The 27,550-nt window shown below is 42.6% G+C and overlaps 1 protein-coding gene across 1 annotated transcript in view; it reads right to left on the bottom strand.

Annotated features, from left to right (window-relative positions):
- Positions 1-27,550, bottom strand: part of NTM (neurotrimin) — a 387,621-nt gene that overhangs the window by 109,325 nt on the left and 250,746 nt on the right. Inside the window, exon 3 of the mRNA XM_046686283.1 lies at positions 2,235-2,360. Within this exon, the coding sequence (XP_046542239.1) occupies positions 2,235-2,360 (126 nt within the window). The remainder of the gene's footprint in view (positions 1-2,234; positions 2,361-27,550) is intronic.

Below are 27,550 nucleotides of genomic sequence, written 5' to 3'. Positions count from 1 at the left end.
CTAGGACAAAGAGCAGAAGGCTGGGGAAGGCAATGAGAAAAGACATCAAACAGGAGACAGAGGGAGACCTGTCAAAGGCAGGGGCACAGTGCCTCTTGACGGAAAGTGAAGTGGGTCTACCTGGGATGATGAATGTCTGCAGATGCTAAAGGCACAGACCACCCTGGCATCCAATACTACTGTGGATTCTGCTGTAAGCAGTGATGAATGGTGTGCACCATGGACTTAGAAAGTCTGTCCATTTGGATGGCCCCTCCTTCGCATGTGCCCTAGGGCCACAATACATCACTAATCATCACATGCACAGCTGTAGCCTTCTCTCAGAGTTTAGGTCAGTCCACATGTGAAGGTCATTTCAAATCAAGAGATGGGTAGACATGTGAGTAGCTCTCTCTGATCCCCTTGCTCATCAGGAATGGTGGCATGGGGCAGCTGCCGGGAATTTAGGCCAAACACATTGAAAATCTCATGTCTTCTCTGAGAACCTCTTGGAGGGCAAACTGACACTATCTGAGAGAGGGAATTTGGTATTTAGGGCCCATTCATTGCCCTAAACTTATTTTTTGAAATGTCCCAGTGCAGCAGACACTGTAATGCTCTGTCACCCTCAGGAATGAAAGACGTCTAGCCAGTGGGTGGACATGCGGCTAGTGGACAGCCCTCAGATGCCACCCTTTATGGGGATTGTCTCATGGGAAGAGAGAGGCCTGGCCCAAGGTCATAGCCCTTCTGAGGACAGCCCAAATTCAGGGACTGACCACTGTGCTGATATAGAAGGCTAGCCCCCTCACCTCAACAGAGGACATGTCTGAAAGGTCATCCTAGCTTCAGAACTCCCCACAGGGTCAGCTGAGATGTTCCACTGGACTGCACCGCAACTCAGCTCCTCCTTCTGCCTACCTGGCTTCCTTCCCTTCCCTTCCCTTCCAAAGGGTTGATCCCAAGAGCACCTTGAACAAACTTCTTGCATTCCAGTCACCTTCTCAGGGTCTGCCTTTGGGGGACACACCGTGCAACACCAAGCAAACAGCCACCACTATGGTTCCTTTAGAATCTTTAATCCTGCACTATCAACAATACACATACCTTCATACATACATGCATACATACATATATATAAATACCTACATAAACATATTTCACGTTAACTGGCAATAAGTAATGAATTAAGAATTGTTATTCGTGTCTCTTCCCAAAATCACCTTTTCAAAGGCCTTCCTTGACCAAACCTCTTGTCCTTCTGTCAATGTATGCCGGTCTATTTCCTCATCCTTATCACCACCTGTTATATTGTATATTCATTCCTTTTGTCATTTTTCTCGTAAGAAGGTGAACTCGTGAGAGCAGGAACTTATATGTTTTGGTTTATTGCTTAAAATAAACAATAAACCTAGTTTATTGTTTAATATAAATATAACATAAATAAACAATAATATATTATATATTTTGTATACATAAAATATACAAATAATATAAACAATATCCCCAGTACTTAGAAGAGTGCCTGGATTATTGTAAGCACTCAGTAGATATTTAAGAACAAATGAAATAGTTTAAGGCACCCTGCATAAAATCTAGCTTAATGGTAAATGATATCTTGCCTTGAATTCTAAATGTTTAACGTTCAATCCACGAAAACACAAAACAATACTTACTCTGGTCTACAAAACAGCTAGACATGTAGACAAAGTAAACTTTCCACTTTAGGCACACATTAAGTTCTATTTGTTACCTAGGATTAATCAGAGTAAAACAACAACAAAACCACAAAACAACTAATAGACTAGAGACGAGATGTTTGGCCATGCTGAAGGAGTACGGAGGTGGAAATTTTCCCTTTAGGAATGTGGCCATTCAAAGCTCTCATTCACCATCGTGTGTCAGTGTTTCCTACCTCTTAAAACACCAGCGGGACGAGGCCACCAAAGCTGACCATCGCCTCATCAAACCCGAGTAGTAACTTCACTCAGAGCCTCTTGCCACCACTTCATCCAGAAACAATTGGGATCAATTTCCCAGGGATTGGAGAGATCCTCAAATATGATTTCTAAAACTTCATAGGATATACCTATCTTGCAGAGAACACCAAAATTCTCTGCAAAGCCATGAGTATGTTGTTATCAAACTCCTAAAAATGTAGGAGCCTTTAGACTAAATCACCATAACCTCCTAGTCGTGACCAATAATTCTCCCATGTCCTCTCAAGACACGATACACCAAATTGCTTCTCTTACCTTTGGGGGAGATGTGTCTCCAGGTAACCGTAGGCTCTGGTCTGCCTGTTGCTATGCAGGTGAGGCTGATATTGTTCCCTTCATTAATGGAGATATCTGAAGAAATCTCTACAATTTTGGGAGATACTGTGGAGACAAAACAGGTAGAAGGAAAATTAAAATCCTGCTGAAATATTTTTTTGTTGTTTTAAAATGGTAGGTGGCAGAATAGCCAGAGACTGAAATTCATAGGAATTACAGAAGTAAATCATGAGAAATTAGAGGAATTACCTTAAACATGAAAGAAATATCTTCCCTTGAATTTAGCTTCTATTCCCTCCTATTTAATCACAAAGTCAGGGAGTCGGAATGGGAATGGATTCCACTGCAAAACTGCATAACTATTCTCCCAGCCTCCACCCTCCTCCTGTCTCCTCTCTCATCCCCACCCGTCTCCGACACATATCCACAAGGCATTCTCCACACTGCATTCAGAGTCGTCTTTATACAATGCAGTTGTGATCATATCACATCTCTGCCTAAACACCTCCAATTGCTCCTTATTGCCTACCTGATAATATCCAAGCTCCTATCCTAGCACCCCAGGCCGTTCAGAATCACCCGTCAACCTATGCTGCCACTGTCATTCCCAGTGACTGCACCTCTACTTACTCCGCTTTCCATCCGCAACACATCATGTCCTTCCTAGTCATCATGTGCTTGGGATCTCTACTGTTCTTCATGTCCTTCTTGGAAAACTATCAGTCATCCTTTAAGGTTCAAATCAAATGCCACTTTGTTGCAGCTTTTCCTACCCCTACTCCTCTCGCCCTCCTGCATAGCTCAAAATGACTGCTCCTCCTCATCTGTGTTCCCAGAGTACATAACACACGACTGATGAACCGTCAAAAGGAACGTCATTTAGCCTTAACACACTTGGCGTCTTTCTCTTTCTATACTCTAATTTAATCCCCACAAAACGGGGAGGGGTTCATTCTAATTGGTAAATTTGGGAGCAGGACTCCCTCTGCACTTCCTTCGTCCTTTGTTTTGGAACCAGGCATCCCCTAGGAAGCCTACGTTCTGCTGTGTTCTTCCTCGTGCACGTTTCACAGGGGCCGCATCCCATGGGGACAGGTATATCCAGCAACACAATTGCATTTGCTTGCGTGCACCCGTCTCGTTCTGGGGTGCAGCATTAGAAGCTCGTTGCTGCACATCTACACCTAATCCTCCAGTATCATCTTTACCACCAGTGAGTGTGATATTTGGTTCGTGTTTGACTATTCATTTGTCTTGTCTGCCAATTGGCTTATAAAGTTAGGGTGCTATTTTGGGGGCCCCCAAACTCCAATTCTTGGCATTTCTCTTACTATGTTACAGTTATTTGCTTGGTATCTCTCACCCACTCGACCACAAGCTTTTTGATGGCCTGAGCCATGGCTTACTTATATTTATACCCATAGTAAAAGAACAATAAATATTTATATGACGGATTTATAATGGTTGTTCAAGGGAACCACTTTTCCAACCTGCTAAATGTTTGTAAAACCTCAGAATTGCATCAACACATGTCATTTCAATTTTACTGACACTGGTTTTGTCACATTAGTTCTTCGCAAATAAAGTGGCCCCTCCATCAGGCTCTCTCAGTGGTCTTCCTGTTCGGTTCTTTCCTTGAAAAAGTACTCCTCTGAGCCACCAGTGTGCAGTTTCAGGACACAGCATCCATCCAGTCCACAGTGCCATCTGGCCTGCTGGAGGTCCCAGGGGAGCTGAACATTGACCTTGTTCCTTGTTCCAGAGTACAACCCTCACATGAAAATCAGATTGCTTGGAAATTTCAATGCTGGGTTTTCTTCTACCAGAACCATTCATCACTCCCTCCTGATTGTGTTGGACTTTCTCCACTGCAAAAAGAGAGTATCATGCTGATACCTTCTCTTAGTCTTTGTTCTTGTACCTCTTTCTCCTTAAAATTGTCTTCCCCTCCTTCCTCGTGCTCCACCTGCCTGGGAACACTCGTTCATATGCATGCATTGCACTTTTGCTGCTGATCTCCGTCACTTAGGCTCTTCTCTCCAACCACCTATACCCAAGGAATTGTTCAAGGCCTGGTTGAGTCACCACCTCTTCCATACGGTCTCCCAGGTGGTCTCTAAGAGGATGTGGCCTCTCCTTCTTGGAGATCATATAGCCTCCTGTAAGTCATTTAAGATGAACTCTCTTACGTTACATTTGTCTCATCTTTTGTCTATGCTATAAATTATCTCAGTATAAGATGTTGAGCATGAATCTTACCAACTTTTTAAAAATTTTCTGCTGTCCTGAACAGGATGTCTTCCACAGAGTAAGCATGAATTAACCATTTTTAGATTTAAATCCACATCAAGCTTCAGATGGAAAGGCAATGTGTGTGTGTGTGTGTGTGTGTGTGCACTTGCACACACACTTGTCTGCATTCTCACAGGTATTTGGTAGGACAGAAACAATGAAGATTCAACGTGGTGAGGGTTGAGGAGTGACTATTGGTCCTACTATCTAGGACTTCCAAGACACAAGATTGCAATTTATGGCTGTATCATTTTAAAAGCTGATTGAATCTTCCAGGACAGAAAAGTAATTGCTAAGTTATGACTGAACACTTGATTTGCTGACTGTCTGAAGGACCCAAATTTCTAAACTCTCTTAGTTCTAGAATCACTTAAACTTGATGTATTTTATTCATGGAGTTTTCACTGGCACATTCACTTCATGAACCTCCACTTCCCCAGCCCATACATTTGCCTGGCCCCCACTGCCGCCCATCCTTGGCACTCACACAGCCTTGCCCGCTTCCTGGAGGACAAGCTGCCTGCAGAATGACTGTGCTGGCCTTGCAGACATTGCTTCAACTGTGCAGGTAAGTAATTTATTGATCTGTAAAGCACTCTGAGATGTTCTGCAAGGGATTATGTCACGCCAATGCCATGCAATAAAATAAAAAATGATGGACTTCGTGAACACAGGGTGATTTAGAGTTTGTAGTTGGAAGTGTGCTTAAAGTACATTTTAAGTGGAAATCAGGCTGGGTAATGAATTACTCTTGCTTTGGAAGGGCTTACTGGAAGTTCATTTTCCTGGCTTTTTACATGATAGCTAATCTGCTAATCATACACTAGAGAACAACAGATCGTCCTCAAGTCGAAGAGAAGGAAGTTTGGGCCACAGCTGTCAGCACAGTAAGTATATTAAATGAGACAATCACACCTCATGCTTGGAAGAATCATCTAGAATTGTCTCCCTCAACTAACAACTGGAACCTGCCTAACTCATGACGTGGAAGTTGGAGAAATGCTTGCTGTCCTTTCAATCCTGCCTAAGAGTGTAGCTCGAAGGTGGCAAACTGCTCCTGGATGAATTTGAAAGGCAGACCATTCATGGCATAGAGCTGAGGTGGTTTGACCAGAGATGCAATCCGAATTATCAGAACTAAATTGGCATAGTGCCTAAGATGCCAGGGGATTAGGAATATCATATTCTAGGTAGCAACTTCTAGCACACTGCCAGAATTTAAAATTAAATTGAATTGATAAGGATGCACTGTGATCTTAACTAATCCATGTTCATAAGGAAGTTTTGGCCAACTGAGATAGTCACTTATATTTTTATATCGTTTCCACGGATACCTTCTACATCATTCCTCTTCTCACCATGCAGGCTGTTAGAAATAGGATTTCTTTGCTTTCACTCATTAATTCACTCATTTATTCATTCATTTATGAATATTCATTGATCACTTCCATATAACCAGCATTGGGCTTAGCACTAAGAATATAACAGCAAAATGACACAGTCCTTGTCCTCAAGGAGTTCACAGTCTAGAGATATAAAATAAGAAGTATATTCCTTTAATGAATTGTGACATAGAAGGATACATAAGGTGTTGAGGAGATACAGAAGATAAAACACCTAAGCCAGATGGAGATGAACGTCATGCAAGGTTTCTTAGATATGGGACACCTAAGTTAAGCCCAAGAACTTAAGTAAATTTAATTCGTTCTGAGGAGGAGAAGAGGAAAGACATTCTAGGCAATGGAGACAACACAAGAAAAATACTCTTATTAAGACTTTTTGTTGCCAGGCATAATCATTCATGGAAGAATAGCTGCTAAAGGAGGCTGGGACAAAAGTCATTCAACAAAAACTTACTGAACACCTACTGTGCATACAACTGTGGTTGGGTATATGAATGACGTGCAGAAATACACAAATTTTGTTTAGCCCTCTATGAACTTACAATCTGTTTGGTGAAATAGTGCATACCTACATCCCAGAGAGTTGACTAATAAAGCAAAATTTGTCACAACATTGCACGTGCTTGAATGTTAAATGAATGGTACAAATTTGGAGTTCTGGTGAGTTAGTAAGAGAGAGGATCGTGGCGAGTAGGAGAGTCAGAGTGACTTCACTTCAGCTATAGTGTCTATTTGGGATATCAACAAATGCGAAACAGTCACATAGGCAGAAAAAGTCACATAGACGGAAACTGCTTCAAGGGGCACAATATATGGACATCAACAGGAAGACAGAAATCCACGAGGTGTGTGAAGATACAAAGTCTATTTACTATAAGAGGCAACAGAGAGTGGTGGTTGAGATCCTGGCTCTCCTATAGCCAAAATGGGTAAGCCTGGCCAAGTCACTTCACCTCTCTGTGCCTCACTTCCTCATCTCTGCATTAAAGCTAGTAATTGCATGTACCTCACAGGGTTCCTTTGAGGATTTAAGGGGTAAGTTTATAAAATGCACTTAAAGAAGCTCATAGAAACGTGAAGTACTCAATAAGTGAGTTTTAATACTGTGTGTGCTTGGCAAATACATATGTGAGTGTCAACACAGAGTGAACCCTAGATAAATTTTAACTGACTCAAGGAAGAATGGGATACAAAAATCAATGAGGTAAGCTAGAACCAGACTACGGAACAGCCCCAGTAGCTAGGTCTTGAATTTTAACTCTATCTTATAGGCAATGGCAAGCATTTGAATTTTTTTAAAAAAAGGAATGCCATAATTTTTTTAAAAATGTACTTTAAGCAAAATAATCTGGTAACAAAGGGAGTGGAATAGATAGAAACTGGAGTTAGAGAAATCAATCTGTATGAATGATGTTCAAGGCATGAATTAAACTGCTGACTCTATAAGGATGGAAAGAAAAGGATGGGTTTGAAAGTAATGCCAAGAAAAATGTGTGGGCAGTTGAGGACTGCCTGGATGGAGGAGCTAGGAATATGAAGTCAAATATGAACACCATTTTGTTCAACAGCAGCTGGATGGCAGAGCTAGCAGACCTCTCCATGTCGCAGAGAGAACTACTTTTGGGGAGAACATTAGTTTGACTAGTTTGATTCTGTTTTAGACATGCTGATGGTGAGATGATAAGGGACATGCAGGCAGGCAGAACCATCCTGTTAACGGCTGAAGTTATATAATCAAAGGTCCGTGGTGAGGTCTGAGCTCTGCTAAGAGTTCACGGATGCTTAAAAGGGCCATCAGCTTGTTTTCACATAGATATATGAGACATCTCTGTTGACTTTTGAGATCTAAATCTAGCAGACACATCACTATGGAAACAGAAAGACCAAGAAGTGGTTAGGTTACAGTTGGGAAGAAAGGCAGAAGACCGATAAGCCACAGTCTTTGGATACAGTTCCATATTTAATGTATTATGTTAAGGTTTAATCTGATCTTATTGGATTTTAATTCAAATGAGCAAATAGTTAAATAACATAATTATTAAAACAGTATTCTGGGGAACTTCTCCACTCTTGGTTTAGCTTCCACTGCCCAGGTGTTAAGTTTTAATAATTATGTCATTAATAAATAGCAATTTGCTGTTTTTAGCACACAGTAGATATCCTATTAAATCCAAATTAAGATGCTTTATTAAGCACTGCACGGTCCTGTGGGGCTGAGAATGCACATAAGCTGCCTGGACCAGGTTACTCCCCACGACACATGCAGATCTATGCATCCCAGATGGCTTCTTCTGCTGCCAGAGGCACTTCCCCTGCCTCCTCTCTGTACTGAAGATCTGAGATGTCCACGGCAACTCAAGACAGTTTTCACAGCAAGGGCTGCATCGCTGCCAAGGCCTTGGAACCTTTGTCTCTGCAGAATTAAAAGGACCAATCTGGAGTGCCTTCAACTTTCCTGGTTTCCAGACCCCACACAGACACAGGCCTATGTCAATTGCCTGGTGTATGAATGTTCAATCTAGATCAGAAAGCTCTTAAACATTCAATCAAGCAGATGCTGGTTTGTGGACTAATCCATCTTTTCACACTGGCCACTGTGGACCAAGACAAAGTCTAATGCAAAGTTGAGTTGTTAAGCTATGGATTCAGGCTACTGCAAACTGAGATGAGTCAGTCATGGGGTATAAAGACAAACTCCTTCCGTGGCCTCAAAGACCTGTCAAGAACTAGATCCTGCCTCCCTCTCCACACCCATCCCACGCTTTTCTCTTTTTCTCGCCCCACTGGCCTCCTTTCCTCCTGGATCACCTCAAGCCATTCCTTGACTCAGATCCTTTAGGCTTGCCTTTCTCCCTGCTCTTCACCTGGCTGGCTCTGTCTTCCTTAAATCCTAGCTCCTCTGTGAAGCCTTCCTTGATCATCTTTTCCGAAGCAGAATTCCCCATATTAGATTGTTGCATAATTGTCTGCTCTACCAAATAAACTGTAAGCCCCAGCGGTTGTCTTGTTTGTTGAAGTACTCAGCACAAACCACAATGTCTGCCACAGTTCGTGTTCAACACATATTTTTGAATGAATGAATTAGAATGTTTTTACAAGGCTGTATGAAAATGCAAATAAAGTGAAATGACTGAACTTCCTCAAGATCTTTAAATAGCCCCCAAAGACTGTCAGCATCTATAATAATGTTGACAGCTACTATTTATTAAATATCTGCTATAGAACAGGTGTTTTGCATATATTACCTCTATTTTACCCCTGTGTTAACCTCACAAGCAGATACTATTTCTAAAATGACCAACTTTCCTGATTTACCTGGAACTAAGGAGTTTCCTGGAACACAGGACCTTCTGTGCTGAAACCAGAGAATTTCCAGGCAAATGGGGATAAACTGGTCACCCTAATCGTTTCTCTTCTCACATTTCACAGATGAGTATTCAGAGAAGTCATGGAATTTGTTCAAGTACATACAACTGAAAATTGCAGAGGTTTAGAGTGTTTTCTTTAATGAGGGAGTAGATAGGTTAGAAAAGTAACAGATGCATGTGGAATCATGGATGCATAGATAGAAAAATAAACAGAAACTAACCATGTGTGTGTATATATATATGTATGTGTGTGTGTGTCCGGGCACTGACACATTATGAATCTCTATTGTGAATTAGACATTTTACAGGGAGCTTGACTCCATTATTTGATTTAATCTCATAAGAATCCTAAGAGGCAGTACTATTATTATTCCTATTTACAGATGAAGAAACTAAGGCTTAGTGAGATTTTTGTGATTTGCTCAAGGTTGCCCAGATAATAAGTATAGAGCATGGTACCTGAATGCAGATAATGTTTTGTCCTAAATATATTCTTTTCATACAGAGAGTTAAGTACAGTAGAATGCAGATTCCCAACATCGTTTCCTTTGAGTCTTGTTGATTCATCCATCCACATGCAGATCTGCTCCTCATCCAGCATCTTCTTTCACATCTCCATGTGAACATCTCTATGCCCATAGTACATTTGGGAAAGGGAGCCTTCTCTGTTCATTTCTATTTGGTGTTATTCTCTATCAGAAGAGTGGGTGGGAGGTTTCATCAACATGTTTTTTGGACCTTCCCCACATTTGCATAAACATTTGTCCTCCTCCCTACTCCATCACCAGCCATTCCTAATCGTCATCCTCCCATTCACCTTCCTCTCAGCGTGTGCTGAACCCAAGAGTGGTAGCCTCCAGGAGAGCTGCCTTTGGAGGCAGTGCTGTGGCTGCTGCTTCCTGAAACCAGGTGTTCCCAGCTGTCTCTATGCCTGACAGAGAAATGACAATTAAACCCACTGCTGAGTCCACTGAGAAAGGTATTTATTTGGCTTATTTTTACTGAAAAAACTAGTCAGTCCTTCCTTCCTTTATTTCTTCCTTTCCTTCCTTTCTTCCATCTTTCCTTCCTCCTTCTTCCCAATAGAAATATCTGTATAATAGAATACGTATTCCAGTGATGTGGGATCTGTGGGGTCTCTTTTGATAAAAAGATCTGTAAGCTTTGCATCAGAAGACTAGGTATTAAGCTCAGACCCAAGACTTACAAACTGTATGAACTCATGTAAATCATTTAACTCTGCGTTTATTTTATTTATATTAATGAATGTCTCGCCTCTTCAAAATAGATGTTCTGTGGATCAGACAAAACTGTGAGAAATCATATTTTAAACATAAAGTACTATTAAAATGTGATTTATTAGGGTTACTAAAAATGTATACTTCTAGAGGCAAAATGAGGAGAAATACAGATGTTAGGTGTTGTGTTGGATGTGCTTTGATTTAAGGTTGAGATGGACACGCCCGTTCTCCACAAAGCAGATGCTAACTACTTCAGAGGCGGACTTACTGGTTCTGTGATGAACAGCATTTCTGAGTGAGGACACAGGATGCAGCCTGGGATGGGGATGTGCAACAGATCCTACGTTCTTGCCAAAAATATGCTTGCTGCCTCTAAGTTTGAGAAGGGAAAGGGCAGATTACAGATGTTCAGAATCCCAAATTAGAGTTTGAAAATGTACAGAGCTCCTTAATGACATAGCCTGGGGCAAACTGTTATTTCTTTCACCAGAACCCTTTTGTCATTTCTTACATCTTATTCTTTCTCTCTCTCCATATTAAAACCACTCATGTTTGCTGGAGAATCATGAAGCCCTGGCAGAAAAGCTAGTGATTTATTGGGGATTAGTCATAAACCACTGGTTCTAAAGTTTGGAATTTGTTCCTTTCAGGATGAGCTGAAAGGCGGAAGGAAGGTTTGAGGAACTCTGCTCCCTGACCCAGTTTAGTCATTCCTGATAGAGACATAGGAGAATAAAGTAAACACCACACACTCCTCACTCCATGCTTTCTTGCCTCTGGGCATATTAGTGTAAATTGAATTTCACAGCAACCTACCTGTAACCATAAGTGCTCCATTATATTTGGCAACATCCAAGAAATTGCTAAGAAGTATCTCTTCATCAATTGTTTAATGTGGGAACATAAGGGAATTATTGCTAATCATGAAATGGACCTGCCATCAGACAGGATTAGTTGCTTTCCAGCTTCTAGAATAAGGGCATATGCTTTGGGTTGAACGCACATGACTTCCTGCCCACCGGAGGAGCTCTTTAGGGACCGGTTCAGGAAGGGAGGAGGGATGCGATAGGAAGGGAAGAACCACTGAGCACCTTCTATGCCAAGCACTTTGCCGAGGGCTTAACATTTACTGCTTCCTTTTACAGGCTCACAGTAACTCATAGGCATTATCCTCACTGAATAGTAAATACACTGAAACTCAGAGAGGATGTACAACTAACCCAAGGTCATCAAGCAGGAAGTCAGACAAATTTCAGATTCCCCAATAAGGCGTCCCTAAAAAAATCAACTAAAATTCACACAAAGGAAAGGTCCTACAAATTAAAATGATGCGACCAAAACGGAAATCAATTAATAACCCGATCCACCTACATGATTTCATGAGGAAAAGAAAACAACAAAATAGAAAACCCAGGACAATATTACTTTTTTAACATTATTCCTCATGAAAGAGAAATAATATTTGTTGAACATCTAATAAATACTGGATACTTCCCATATATTTTCCCATTTAATCCAGAAGCCTGAGGCTTTAAATAGCTAGTAATGTGCTCAAAGCCACTAAGCTAGAAAGTGGCAGGTTTCAGACCCAAGGCCTTCCTAGAGGGTTTTGGGATGGAATGAAATGTGTAGGTGCAATTGAAGGCACTCAGTGAACTGCTAATCGCCCCACTGATGAATGCTACTGGGATGGAGACAATGCAGAGTTCAGTCACTTAGTGGGAAACAGCGCAATCGTCTGCTGCAGAAGCCAATCCGCAGCTGCTGACCGCGATTCACCATAGCACACCTCTCACGTCTTCTGACACACACAGTTTCTTCACTCTCAGAGGGAGCGGCTGGCAGGAAGTTTCCGATCCCTCACGTTTCTAATTTCTCCTCACCAGGAGTTGTCTATTCCTGTCGTCCCCCACCACCATAGCCTTACCATATTCTTTGAACGTGGACACGAGGCTTCTTTAAGATGATTCTTTTGCTCCCTTGGCATCTGGCATCTTACCATGGTTCTCTCTTCCCAAAGCAAGAATGCAGCTGATGTCCATGGAACTCAAGCGACCAGTTAAGGAAAGGTACGCAATTGTGACTGCCGCTTTGATCACAGACCCCATCCACCAGAGAGATGTTTTGGACAAGTGCCAAAAGATTTTCCGAGAAACAAGACACAGACCCCGTGTGGCTCAGGACACAGGGCTGGGCACCCCCAGCAGCCCTGGCCATGGCCGGAGGCACCATTTAGATAAATTTCAGTTGCAGGGCCTGTACTTCCTGTGGGGCTATTTCATTCTCAATAGGGGTCAGTTTTCTCCAAATTCAGGAAGATGTTGGCTAATTCTGCCCCTTGGGTGTTCTTGCCTCTGCTCAGAAACCCACCTTGTAGAGAGAGAAATGGTCTTTCTACAAGAGTCAGTGCTGTTACTCGACCCCAGGATGAAGTTCATACTTCTCTATCTTCAGATAGTACAAATTAAACAAATATGTAAGCATGTATGTACATGTCACCACAATCTTTTGAACTTCTGGCCATGATTCTCTTTGCTCACACTCTCCAGGGGGCAGGTACTAATCCTTCCCTTCTCCCAGGCTGCCCCTTTCAGGGCAGAGATGGCGTCCCTGTCCCCAGGTGTCCCTCGCCCAGCTCTGTTGATGCCTGCATCTCTGTGCTGTCAATCTGCTGGCTGCCAACTGTGCCGAGCTCACTTACATTCTCAGCTGCCTCGATGGCGCCATTGGCACTTTAATTCCTAATTGCCTAAAAGCACTGGTAGCGTATGCCCTCAAATACAAGCATAAAACCAACCGCAACAGGGAATCGTGCTGGCTGCAGTGGGAAGGTTGTGGCGAAGTTTTCATCACCCCACCTTGACTGCGGTATGCTACAAATACTTTCACAGGTTGTTCTCTTCCCGCTCAAGTACCTGCAAGATCGAGTTCAGGGGACAGCAGACAGCCCCCCGGGCAGTTTCTGCCTCACTGGAGTACCTTATGCCGATGTTGCTTATGCCGAAATGAAAATTTGAGTTATACCCACATTCCCTGTGACCACCCTCTTTGGGAATAGCTTAGGCAAGTGGAAGAGACATCTCATTTTCTGGCCTGGAATCCTGAAGCCCACGAAGTGGCCCCACTGCTGCCCAACGTAACCTGTCACTTGATTTTAAACTGATTTTTTGTTCCAAGGCCTTATTGCCACTAAATCCCTCATAAAGGTTACGGTCGGTGAACAGATCAAGGAGAAGCCTCTTCCCCTCTAGCATGAGGGGTGGAGATGCAGGCTGGTCTGCGTTAAGCTACAAGTTCTCCGGGCGAGCTGCTGCTCTGTTAATCCCCCTGTGAAATGTCACCATGCTGGAGCACGTGAGGGAGTGCAGTTGGGGAAAGAAAAAAGTTTCAACATGACTTCTTGTTAATACAAAGCTTGTCAAACACATCACCCAGAAATACCAAATGTCTTTATTAGATTCCGTTACCTCCCCCCGAGACTGGAGGGACGCAACCAGTGGCTTCTCGGTGGAGATGTCATCATCCAGAAACTAATTAAAGGCTACGCAGGAAGCTGGGTCTCTTGCACTCTGGAGAACAAAATGCATTAGCAACCGAAGCAAAAAAAAAAAAAAAAAAAATATATATATATATATATATATTGCAAGTTAACTTTATATGGAAAAGGGCAAGGTAGGAATTTGACAATAACTCTCTTTCTCCCTCATCAGTTCACAGCAGGCAGAAGTGGGCCCATCAGGGTGTCCATGGATCTTGACATGAGGCCATCTGCTCCCCAGCATCACTCGGGAAGGGATTTCTCCCTCCTTGGGACAGAGGGGTGGCGAGCACCTGACCACCTGCGGTGGGAAATGCAATTGTATGGTCTTCATACCAGGATCTGCTTTTACCCGTAAGAGCTGCAAGAGACGTGTATCTCTGAACAACATTCATTTATCTGTGAACATCAAGGAGCCTGGCCACTCTGTCCAAAATATGTCCAATCACAGAAAAGCATATAGAAGCAGATATTGTGCCTCATGCCTGACAGACACTCTCAACCTAAGGTCCTTGATATCTTCAACTGTGGAATAAACCTCTTCCATACAAATTATGTGAACAACTGTATTCCGCTATGCTTCCCAATCATTCAAACTCTCTAGATGTGACATTATTTCTTTTCTTCAATTCCTCCTGTGATGCTTTGTGATATTTTATGTTGCATTACTCACAGTTGTTCACAGAACAAAATTAGAAAATCCATACTTTGACATTCAAGGCCCTCTATTTAGAACTATTCCTATAGCCCTCCAGACTATGACTGTCGCACAATGACATTCTCTTTCACTTTCCTGACTCCATGCCTTTGTTTATGAGGCTTCTTCTGCCTCTTACCAGACTCTTGCTTCTCAGCTCCACTTCTCTGAAACACTGCTCGTCCTGTAGGTCTTAGAGAAGTACACCTGTCCCCAACTAGGCCATTCATCACCACTGCCTCTGTGCAGTTGGAACTGTCTCTCTGTCCGTTGTACTCCACTGATATCTTTGCACACGTTTTGCATATTATTTGGGCCTGCAATTTTCCCTTTTCCACTAGTTTGTGAGGGTCTGTCATCATGGCCTCACCTTTTTGTCCCTGGCCCTGTGCCTTCCATGGGACAGACCCTGAACGCATATTGGTTCAATGACTGATAGTGAATGAATTAATCCAAAAGCTCAAAAGTTTGCTGGCTCCCACTCCCCAGGGAATAAGGTTTAAAGTCTCTGGTTTGAGACATCAGGCCTTCCTCTCCCCACTCGCTTTTCTACTCTTCTCTATAATTATTCTCGATCAAACATTATACATGTCTATCTGAATGACTTAATAGGCATTAAGGTCATCTGGAAATCTCCAGAATACCACTGTAGCCAAGAGCTCAGGTTTTATAGCCAATGAGACTCAGATGCCCATCCTGGATCTACTCTCTATTAGCCATTTATTTTTTAAACAGTCAGCTTCTCTGTGTGCTCATTTGCAAAGAGCATATAATAAACCATACCTAATAGCACAGACAGGAATGATTGAGAGAGTTCGTGTAAAACACTTAGCACACTCTAAGTGGTCAAAAGTAGAAACACACACACAAACATACATGCTCACTACTCCAACTAGAGCGGCTTTCCCTAACCTCTGTGTAAGGAAATCCAAGTTGCCACATTTTATTTAATCTAATGGCCAGTTTTCTGTCGTATTTATTTCTCTTTCAGCAGCATTTGACCCAGATCTATACTTCGTTCTTTGGCTTGGCAATATCACATTGTCCTTGTTCTCCTCTTACCTTACTGGCACTCCTTCTCAATCTCAAACTCTAAATATTGGAGTGATCTATTGCTAGATTATTGGCCCTCTTTTCTGAATAAAATCCTCTCCCATGTCATCCATAGCTTTAATGACTATCAGAGGCTCATGGTTTCCAAACCCATGCCTCCAGCCCTGACCTCCCCTTTGAGCTTGACTCTCATATATCAAATTCTGGATTCAACATTTTTAGCTCTATGGACACGGATCTCATTTTCTCCCTCTGTGAGAAAGATGATATGATAATTATCTTTCCTATAGGGCTATCCTGGGGATTCAATGAGTCCATACACAACAGAGCTTAGAACAATACTGAGCATGTAGTGTGTGCTCAATAAAGGATAATTATTTGGCCTGTTTGTCATCTTGATTTAATTGTTCAATAGACGAATCACTTGCTATGTCCCACACAGAGTTCTGGATTCTCCATCTCCCCATCCTAAGTACCCCTTCCTAGTTAATGACACCATCATCTACCTGATTGCTCAGGACAAAGACATAGGAATCATCCTTTATTTTCTCTTTCCCTCTATTTCTACATCCAGTTATTAAGTCCTGTTGACTTTATCTCAAAAATAACCTTCACCCTGACTTAGCATCATTCTCTTCCCTCTTACTACCTACCTCCATCACCTCTTTCCATGTTTCTACTGTTAGACATCCCATTCTCTGCGTCACTGCTGGAGCAATTAAAATCAATAACAGCATAAATTAGATCATAGCATCTCAGGCCTAAAACCCTCCACTGGCACCTGATCACATTTAGAATGAAATTCAAAGTTTATACCTGTGTTTCTGTGACTCAGCATAGTGGGCCCTGAGGAGCTCTGACTTTTCGCGGGCCGCTTTGCCCAGAATTCACTCTGTTCAGGTCCCCTGGCCTGATTTCTATTCCTTACAGGTGCCCAGCTGGTTCTTCCATCAGGCCTTTGCAGCTTCTGTTCCCTCTCCTGAAATGCTCTTCCCCCAAATCCCCAAATCCTCATATGGTTAGTAGTTTATCATTTAGTTCTCATTTCAGTTGTCACCTGCCCTTCATCCTTCCTGACCATGTGGCCTGCCCCATCCTATGGCTCTGCTTCCTTGTTTGTAGGGCACATGCCCATTCTCTGAAGTTCTCATTTATTTGTTTAGTGTGTGTTCTCTTTCTCTTCTCAATAGAAGGTAAACTCCATGAGAACAGAATCATATCCATACGTCCCCACTCTACCCTTGTCACCAGAACAGTGTCCCACACACAGTAGGAACTCAACAAGTACTTAGTGAATGCATGAACTCTCCGGTCAGAATTAATCTCCCCTTGCCCTTTTGTAGTCCTTTGTTCAAACCACTCTCATACAGCATGACATCACGTCTTAGAATTGTTGGTGTATTTACCTACTAGAATATGAGGCTCATAAAGGAAAGGTCTATAGTATTTTTATCTCTTTCCTATGCTTCACTTTTATCTCCCCCAGCATGTAAGTGTTCCTTGCAAATTGCAGGGGCACAACCAAAGACTGTTCATTTGTATGTCTGAATGGAATCATACACATTATCTTTCCTGTCCCTCCAAGGTATTAAAAGACATATTTCTGGTAAAGGTTGCCATGGCCTAACTTTGTTTTGGGGGGGGGGGGGATTAGACCTGAGCTAACATCCAATGCCAATCCTCCTCTTTTTTTCTTGAGGAAGATTGGCCCTGAGCTAACATCCATGCCCATCTTCCACTACTTTATATGTGGGACACCTGCCACAGCATGGCTTGTTAAGCCATGCACAGATCCACATCTGGGCTCCAAACTGGAGAACCCCAGGCTGCTGAAGTGGAGTGTGCAAACTTAACTGCTGTGCCAACGGGCTGGCCCCTTCCATGGCCTAACTTTTGACACTTGAATGACTGTTACTGCCACACACATCCCAAAAGCTACACAAGTGTCCCATGTGTGCATGTATACACACATTTCTATGGGGAATCAGAGGGCAGGACAGCCAAACGTCCTACTGCAAAATTGGCTGTTTGTCATTAAGCCAGAGAAAGTGTCAACATGCTTTTGAGAAGTCCAAGTTCAGTTTCTTCTTCTAGAGCACTAGGAAATCAAAAAAACAATGGTCTATAGGCTGTTCTTCTTTTACTGAGAAGGTTATGTTGAGTAACACAGAAAAGCTAAACAAAACCCTGTCTCTAGGCAATAAATTAGGAATAGATCTGCGCTATTGAAGATAAATCAGCAACTTTAATACTCCTCCCCTGAGCGGGGCATCTTCAAGGAACATAGGACAGGTGTCTCCAAGCTGAAGTGTTGGTTAAAAAGCTGTCCTCTAAATTACATTTGGGCTATTTCTTTTCTGGCTGGCTGTATTTTCTGTGATCTATCTAGAGGCTTAAAAAGACACACAGAAAAATAAATCTCAGTTCCATTAGGCCCACACTATGGACTTGCATATTTGTTCTTATCTTTGGCCTCTCTTCCTTCCTATCATCCCTCACTCCCCACCCCTTCCTAACGCCATCAAACATCCGCACCAGCAAACGTTTACGATTACTCCAGACACTGATGCTAATCTAATTCTCTGTAATTGCTATCCATCATGAAGGAGGCTTCTTTTCTTTTTATTAAGCTCCAGTGTTCACACCCCATACATCCTATAACTTCAAATATAAACTCATATCTGTTCATTTCTAGAGTGAAAATGGTTGGCAAAGAATCAGCTGGCATCTACACTGTCAATCAGAGAAGCAGGGTCAGCAGAGACAGCCATGGGTGCAATGCTATTGGTCTAGATTAGATTAGCACAAGTTAATGCAGTTGCCTTCATTTGAAATTAGGCACAGGCCCCCGTGGAGAGGAATCAATGTTTAATAATTGTGAGATACAGTTATGTGTATGTGTAGGGGTCTCCTTTCCACCCTCATGGGAAACTGTTTGCAACAACACTGCACGTACGGCATCTCATAATGTCTGGTGCTAGCTCCTCTGGCAACTCCTATTTTTATCAGCAGTACCATCCACTTCTAAAATGCATAACAAAGATAATAAGCTAACCCCCAGAAGAAATCTGCCTAGACCAAAGTGGTTAGGGACCAGCATGAGTTCATAAAGGCAGGCAATGGAATTTTCCTTCCTGGAGATGTGGGCTGGGAAGGGTGCTCTGGAGTCCAGGAAGAGAAGGAACAACTTCATTCCTGAAAGTACTTATCAGTGCAGAATTTGAAAGCAGGCCTCCCAGTTCTAAGGGCATGGCATTGAGAGAGAAAAGACACAGGCTTCTGTGCCCTCAGCTCCTCCATTCTCTGTCTGTGTAACCCTGGGCCAAGCACTTTTGCTGTGTTTCAGCTTTCTGGTCTATAACAGGAAGGCTTAGGGCTAGCCAGAGTTTCTCAACCTTGGCACTATTGACATTTGGGGCTGCATGATTCTTTGTTGTGTGGGGGCCTGTCCTGTACATTGTAGGATCCTTAGCAGCATCCCTAGTCTTTACCCACTGGATACCAGTAGCATCTCACTTCCTCCCCACCTGAAAGCTTGGACACCAAGAATGTCTCCAAATGTCCCCTGAGGGTAAAATCACCATCATACACCCACCCTGTCCCACAGAATCACTGGGCTAGCTAGTGTTTAGAGAGTCCTCCCTTTCTTTGACTCTGTCTCTTTTTCCTTCTTTGGAAATCACTATGTAGAGATGTTAGTCAGAGGCACAGATTGCAATTGTTTGGAAGCTTCTCCCACATCTCACTGTCCTTATAGTTGCCCAATCAGGGTTCACTTTCAAAGCAGAGCCATACTTGTCTGCTGTGAACCTCACTTCTCAACCTGTAAAGATACAGTGGAGCTGTACACCTTGTCCCACTCCTCAGCACATCCCCCATCAGGTGCTTCTCAGTTCCAGCACCACAAGTAGATGTGGCCACCAGTCGTTTCTTGCTTTCACAGCTGCTCTCCAGTGCCTGGAGAGGCCCAGAAGCTCCCCTGCTCTTTGCACTGTACCTCCGTCTGCTCAGCTCCACTCACTGCCCTCTTCTGCAGGGTACCAGCAATGCAGGCTAGCAGCTGTTGAATGGCTCATTACCCAGGGCAAATTCGTCAGAGAGGAGCCTCAGCCTCAGCACTGTAATGAATCCTTCAATTGGCTAGAATGAATGCATTAATCTGGGGCTATTAGAGTCTTTTATCAGGCTGCCTAAAATATACTGCCTTTCCAAAGCATACTGAGCAGGCATTTCACCCTAAAGAGAAATGTGGGAGGGGAGCACTATATTGGCGCTAACTAAAACAGAACAGCTAAGAAAAATATGAAGTGGGGGGGTATGCAGAGAAGCCAGATATGGTGTTGTTGAACATACTTCTAGACGTTTCATCTTGTTTTTTCAGGGCACTCAAGCCTTAAAAATATCACACCATCTGAGTAACTTCCTTTCCAGGGAGGATGAAGAAAAGAGAAGCAAGACTGAAAAGGGCCTCAAAGTAGCACATTCCCTGTGGAACTGCACGGTGAGGTGAGAAAGGCTGCAGATCCCGCTGGCTCCACTTCCATCATGCACACAGTGGAGACTGTAAGATGGTACATGTGTGGATGGTGGCAGTCAGGGACACACAACATTCTCCTAGACATGGGGTCAAGAGAGCAGTCATGTTCACACAGCTGTCATCACCACTCGCCCCAGTCTGAAAGTATGCCACAAGTGCATCCCACATGCAGTCAGCCAGGCACTCAGACCTTCACGCATAAGGTCACAGGGAGCCCCAGCCAGAGGCACCCGACCAGCAGTGCAAAGGGTGCTGGAGCCAGGGCGACACCGCAGAGCTTGTAGCCCTGGTACACTTTGGGGCCAAAGGGTGGATGTTTCAGGACTTATTGGCTCCATTTATAAAAAGGAAAGTATTACAACTGCCTTGCCTTACAGAGTTTTTCTGAGAACCAAAGTAGGCAATTTATTTGAAAGTATTTTCATATCACTTAAGAAAAAAATACAAAATATGGCTGGGTTACCACAGCCTAAAGGCCAGAAGACTTCACGGGGGAAAAGCCAAGCTGGCCAACGCAGCAGCCATGTGGATGACGAGATGGTGTCTCTGTCTGTCGCCATCATCGTGAATTTCAAGTGGCCTGAAGCTTCCTCAGGGTGCTGTGATCCCAGAGCCAAAGTGAGAAGGGGAGGCTGCCCGAGAGGCCTACGATTTGATGGGATTTCCACTGAGGAGATGTGAGCTAGTAGAAATAGACAAACTAATGTATTCCGGGGTCTGCTGGCCGTTGACTGATTCCTTTAACTTCGGCTACTCGGTTTCCCAATTTGCTTGATTTTGACCTCACTCTGATTTCCACTCCTCATGCAAGAAGAACGTCAGAATGAGGCGGAATCAAGTAAAACTTAAGCTCCTCCTGGGAGGTCTCCATGAGGAGAGGGCTGCTACAATAGCTCAGTGGTCAAGCTCTAGTCACCAAAGGCTCCTGCTGGGTCTTTCTTTCTTTCTGTCTTTAGTAAATTTGGAATCAAGTAGGCTTCCCAAAAGCCTTGGCTTTATTGATTTCAATCATCTTCTTACCCATCTAAGGCAGAACATTTTAGACTTGACTTCGCTCTTCCCCTAATCTCCCATTTCCAGGGTGGAAAGAGATTAACAGGCGAGCACAGCCATTATTTCTGATTAGGATGAATCGAGTCCAGTGCAGCTGCCTGCTTTAAGTGCCTTGACCCATTGTTTGCCTGAGCACAAAGCAGGGTCAACAGGAGCAAATCCAAGCCCCCAAATAAAGTGAGCGTAATTGACGCTACAGAGCCCTGTAGCCCCTTTCTACCTTGTCCTGGGTTCTGTCCTAGCTTTCAGAGAAGCTGTGTCCTTGGAGAACCAACTTCCACCCTCCTTCCACGCCGAAGATCTGGAGCCTGCCTTGTGACTGTGACCAGAAGACACTAAGCAGATATGCTATTTTTTAATGATGAAGATTACTTTTTTACTATATACAGCAAAATTAGCAATGCCTGGCCATTTGTTTTGGAGTGGATTACCATGGCCCATTTATGTAGCTACTGGGAAGGAAGAAAATAACTATTTGTGGTATAACAAAATCATATGCAATGGGATAATTGGAAGGCATCAAGCTCTAATTTTGGGTATCATTTCTCATTATACAAGCACTGGAAAAACTCAACATGCATTATAAATGCAGGCTTATTTCAGAGCAATGTTCTGATGGAAGAAAACTTTCTCTCTTGAGAAAGAAAAGTGAAAAGAGAGCATTAAAGGAAACAACAAAAGTGTTGATTCTCTTGCAAAAAATGCGTGCATATATGTTTATACATATGCCTGTCTACATGCTTGCAGGCTTATATACACGTATCTCTGTACCTAGCCACACACATACATACACACTAGGGAAGGAGGGACAGTGAGAGGAATAGAGAGGAGGACAGAGAGAATCTGATGTTTAGGCATGTAATGCCTTCCAACGTCAAGGACTGAGAGTGTTTTGTTCTGTTTTCCATTTTTGTCAAAAAGTTCTTCGGTTTCTATAGCACTAAACACAGACATGAGACCGTTTTAGAGGAACTGGAAGAATAACAGATCAGATAACATCATAAGGCTGTCACAAGGTATAAACAGTCTCGGCAAAAGAATCTGGTGGGCTGAGGCAGAGCACAGTAATAATCCAAATCAACAGAAATTCAAACAACAAAGAAGACGAGCTGAAAATGGAAGGCCCAGCCACACAGTTTCACAAGAATGTTGCCTCCTAAATTGCAAAATCTGACCCAATGACACGAAGCATAGGATCACAGTGACATGGTATATTAATAATGCTGTGTTAACCTGACTGAAGGTCAACTGCCTATAACTGAATATTCTTTTTGTCAGAAGACTACGTGTAGCTAATTCATCATCAAATTGATTTGGTAGAATTACATATTTGTAATGTGTAATTTCCATTTGTAGAATAAATTCAAAAACTGCAGCATTGAAATTTTAGTCCGCTGGTTCTTCCTTCAAGGTGCAAACAACTGAGGGGCAGAGCGAAGCTTCAGGTGGGGTCAAAGGGCTCCATCAGCTTTAATACCAGGACAGTTGGACGGGCAGTGAGTCAGGGCCTGCAGGAAAATGATTTTCCTCTTCCCTTCATCCTGAAGTGAAAAGCAGCAGCTCTTTGCCTGAAGCCAATCTGATGTACCCATCCAGTAGCAGGTAGAAAAGACTAAATAGAGGGAGCAGAGCCCCACCTGTCTGTGTCCCGCAGGAACCCCGGAAGTGCAATTTCCCTCTACGCTTAAGCAAGGAAGGATCCAAAGAGTATGAGCTGGGGAGAGGAGTCTGCTTTGGAAGTAGTCAATCATCACTGAGTTAACTGGATCAGCCCGGCCTTATCCTGTCTTCTCCAAGAGAGCAAAGGGGAGAGAGAAGAAAGGAAACCTTTTCCCCAGCCCTAGCAAGGGGGCAGAAGTTTGGGTGGAATTTCCCCTCTTCTGTCAGTGGACACAGGATATGGGGCAGGAAGAACAGTGGATATCCCTGAACTCCGTCCTTTCAAGAGAGGCTCTCAAAAAACAAAATAAAATATTTCAAATACAGAATCTCTCTCTTTCTTATTTTAGTTCAACTGTATGTATAGAAGGTGCAGAGATTAAATGATTTTCCACAGAAATAACATCGGTCACATTCCCCAAGTAACTCATAAGTAAGGGCTGTTGGCATTGCAAGAGGTTAAAGGGGTGTGGGCATCAGATTCTAAGGCAATAATGGTTGCCATCTGGAGAACTCAGTGCGGTTTTCTCTGACTACAGGGAAATCAGTGGGATCCTTTAGATCAGTGCAATGAAGGTGCTGTGGCTTTACTGTTGCACACTCATTTGTTTATTAGATAATGACTGATCATTTCCAAGTACCCATGAAAATCCTTTGTTTTTGAATCAGAGCATAGTGACTGGGATGGAAGCATTTCAAGCAGTGTTTTCCCAACTCTGGTCTCCAGAACTTAACATCACATGGGAATTCTTTCTGGGTAGTGTGGCATATTCTACAGATGGAAAGAGGGTTCATGTATTTTAATAAAATTATTCTTTTTCAATAATTAAACTTTGTGAGAATTATTTTTGAATTCAGATGGTCTCTTCATCTCATTCCCAATTAAATAGTTTAGTTTCATTCAATAGCACCTTTTATTTTCAAATACAATAGAGCAAGTAGTAGTTACCCTGATCAAGAGTTTGTGACTTTATTTTATTTTTTGGAGAAGGGATCTAAAGTTTCTACAACTTGTTAGATCTAGAGAAAATATACTTGTCCCGATTCTCTCAAGGAACATGGAGCTTTTTCAAAGGGCACCTGTGTTGGCAAGGGTAGTAGATTCTGCTTTAAAATATTGTTCTAGGACATGCACAGTCCTTTGGCTCTTCCCCTTAATGGTGATTGTGAACTTGGCTCCAGAGTCCCATAAGTATGACGTCCATTAACCTAGAGTTTATCCTGGAATGAAAACTCCTTCAGAAAGAGGACCATGTCTTCCCAGTATTCTGTTAAAGTTTCTAGCAAGGTGCCTGGTGCCAAGCAGGAAATAATTCAACTGGAAATCATTAAAGCAAAGCTTGAAGACCCTCAAATGCTCTGCCTGTTCATTTCACTGCCAAATGTAGCCAGTGGGGCATGGTGCACTCATCTGGGACAAGTTGGACTCTCTGGGTCTTCACAGAGTCATTACAAATGTATTAATTAAGGCAGCAGTTGAATAACCATTCCTTGAGGACCTACCATGTGCCAGTCCCACAGCACAGAGATGGAAACGAATAAAACAGCAACATTCATTGCAAGGGCACACCAGTAGATGAGGAAGCTGAGAATATATGCAACAAATACTTCACAGTGCTGCCATTTGAGATGTATATACCAAGTGTGATGGAAACATAGGGAAAGGGCCCGGGGGGAAATGCAAACAAACTTGCCATGTGTTTTGGTCTTACAGAAAATGTAGGAGTTCCAAGGCTGCAATGGAGAGTGTTATAGGAAGCAGAGAGAGCACATGGGAAGATACGAGAAGCAAAATCTCTGAAATCCTGAGGCATGAGTTGGTCCATGTTCTTCTGTGGTAACATGGGTAGTGATGAGTGGTAGAGATAATGTGGGGTCCCATTTTTCAGGAGTTCATATGTTTTACTAGTTCGATTTTATCTCATAGGAAATGGGAGCCATCAAATGATTCTGAGTAAGAGAGTAACAAAATCAAATTTATGTTCTGGAAAGATAATGTTGGCAGCAATATAGACTGCATCTCCAAGAGAGTACTGATTAGAGGCAGTTACTCCTGTTCATACCACCGTTGTTACCATCTTCACCACCTCACCATCCCCACGACTTTTGATTTTTAGCATTATCCTCCTTTATTGAATGCCTATTATTTGTGAGCATTCAAAATGCTTTAAACATACTGCCTCAATCAATCATTGCAGCAACCCCACGTGGCATGTATTATTATTAACCTTATTTTACATATGACATAAAGCAAGGTTAGGTAAAATGCTTAAGGTCATCCAGCTAGTGAATGGCATGATTTGAACACAGGTGGTCTAACACTGGAGCCCGCGACCTTAACACCCTTCGCCTCGTCATTGCTTGAAAGCGTTCAAAGTCCTTGTTAGAAACGCCATAGGGTTGATCTAAGAGGGGAAAGAGTAGAGTGGAAAAGAGCTAAAGAACATTTGGTAGATGGAATTGTAAGACTTAATGACTTAAATAGACAATACCAACAAAACAGATGTGTACCATTAAGAAAAAGCAAACCTTGCAGATTATTCTGAGGTTTCTAGCTTGGTTGTGAACATATATTGGTGTGATTTCTTGAGATAAGAAATACCAGTTGAAGAACAGACTTACCTCATGGAAAATGCAGTGGGCATTTGCCATTCTTTTGGGCTACAACCCAGAATCTCAGCCCTCTTCCTATATTTAAGAAACCCTAGATAGTGCAGGCCCACTTTGAAACCTGGTAAGGTCAGAGAGCTGCATTCTTACATTCCAGCAGCTGAAGAATAGGCAGATGAACTGGTCTCTGTCTACTGGATGCTCTTGCTACAGACTTTGGAATGGTGCCTATGTTAGTTGTGGTGGCCGCCGTGCCCTGGAGGGACTCTTCTTATTTTGTGGGGTTTTTTGTGTATGTATTGACCTCTTTTCCATTTCTGAATCAACTCGGTCAATTCCATGAGTTCTACAACATATTTGCAATAAATTCCTTTTTTTGCTAGGTCAACCTGAATCTATCTCTGTTGATTGAAACCAAGAACCCAATTAGGTACAGAAGATAATAAGAAAAGTTTGGAATATGTTGAGTTCAAATTGCCTGCAGGACTTACAAGTTCAGATGCTCAAGAGATAACTTGTAATCATTTGGGAACTTAGAAAAGAGATGAGGCAGAGCATACCCTGATGCTTGCCATATCAATATCTCCACGCTAAGGCCACAACCGAGTAGCTCACCTGGGAAAGACATGAAGGGAAGAGACTCAGAGTTGGAACGCCAGCACTTAGGATTTATGAGAACAATCTAGGTTATTAAACAAAGGGAACTGAGATGGAGTGGATCAGAGCTGGGTGAAAGTCAGCAGAGAGTGGTTTCATGAAGAATTAGGAAAGAGAGAATACCAGGAGGAAGAGAGGTAGCAACTATAATTTCAGCAGAATGAATACTGAAACGATGTTATGGGATTGGACAATAAGAAATTCCCGATGCCCTTAGAAGAACAGCATACCTTACTTTTTTGCAACCTTCTGAGATCTTCAAGTAAAATACGTAGCCTTAATTTATAGTGTTGGATGATAGACCGTATCCACATAGTGATGGACCAAATTTATCATTTCTTTCCTCTACTCTCTGCTCATTCTTTTCTTGTTTTTTCCTTCTGAAACTCTTTCCAGGAAGGGGCCCATGTTGGCCTGGGGCTGGTAGCAACAGGAAACAATAGAAAGGAAACCTGATGACAGAGCTCCACCAGATTTTAATTGTTCATCCTCTAAGGAAAAGTGGAGTGCAGGTGGTGAGGGGAACTACCAAGTGTAGTGACTAGAAATGTATCAGAATTATAGAGTAACTCTGGTCCTTGTGTTTGTGTCCAGCTTCCCGGAAAGCGAATTATAGAAAAGTCTGAGAGGATTTTTTTGTTTTGTCTTCTCCTCCGGGCTTGGAAATCTATGAGCTTGCAGTTCTGGAATCAAGGACAGACTAGAACTACCGGTTTAGGAGAAGCTATTCAGCTGTATAAAATTTCTATGATTTGTCCTTTTACTTTAAGGCCTTGAACCTTTTTCCCCATTTTCCTTGTCCCTTTGAAGTAGTCTGCTTTACTTTTTGGCTAATCTCTGCCTTTAGTAATAACCCATCACTGTTTAGTAGCTTCTTTAAAAGTCATGTTTGACTTAACATGGCTGTCAACTTCTTTCTGCCTTCAGAATGCCCTTGCTAATCATCTCCAACATCTCTCTATTGGATTATTTCATTCTCTTTAAGGATGTTCTTATTCCCTTTCATCTTCAGAGTTTATGTAATAATTCATTAGACTGTGAACACACGATACAAAGTGAATGTGAAGTCCTATACTGAATGAATCACCTGTCTCTCCAAATCCACTAATGCCCTCTTTTATGTTCCAAGAGCTCTTAAACTGGTGTGCATGGGCCTTTAAAGAGGTTCAAGAAAGAGTATCAGATTT

Source organism: Equus quagga, chromosome 14 (assembly GCF_021613505.1).
Source record: "Equus quagga isolate Etosha38 chromosome 14, UCLA_HA_Equagga_1.0, whole genome shotgun sequence".
NCBI classification, from domain to species: domain Eukaryota; kingdom Metazoa; phylum Chordata; class Mammalia; order Perissodactyla; family Equidae; genus Equus; species Equus quagga.
This window is presented reverse-complemented; position numbering and strand designations above follow the sequence as displayed.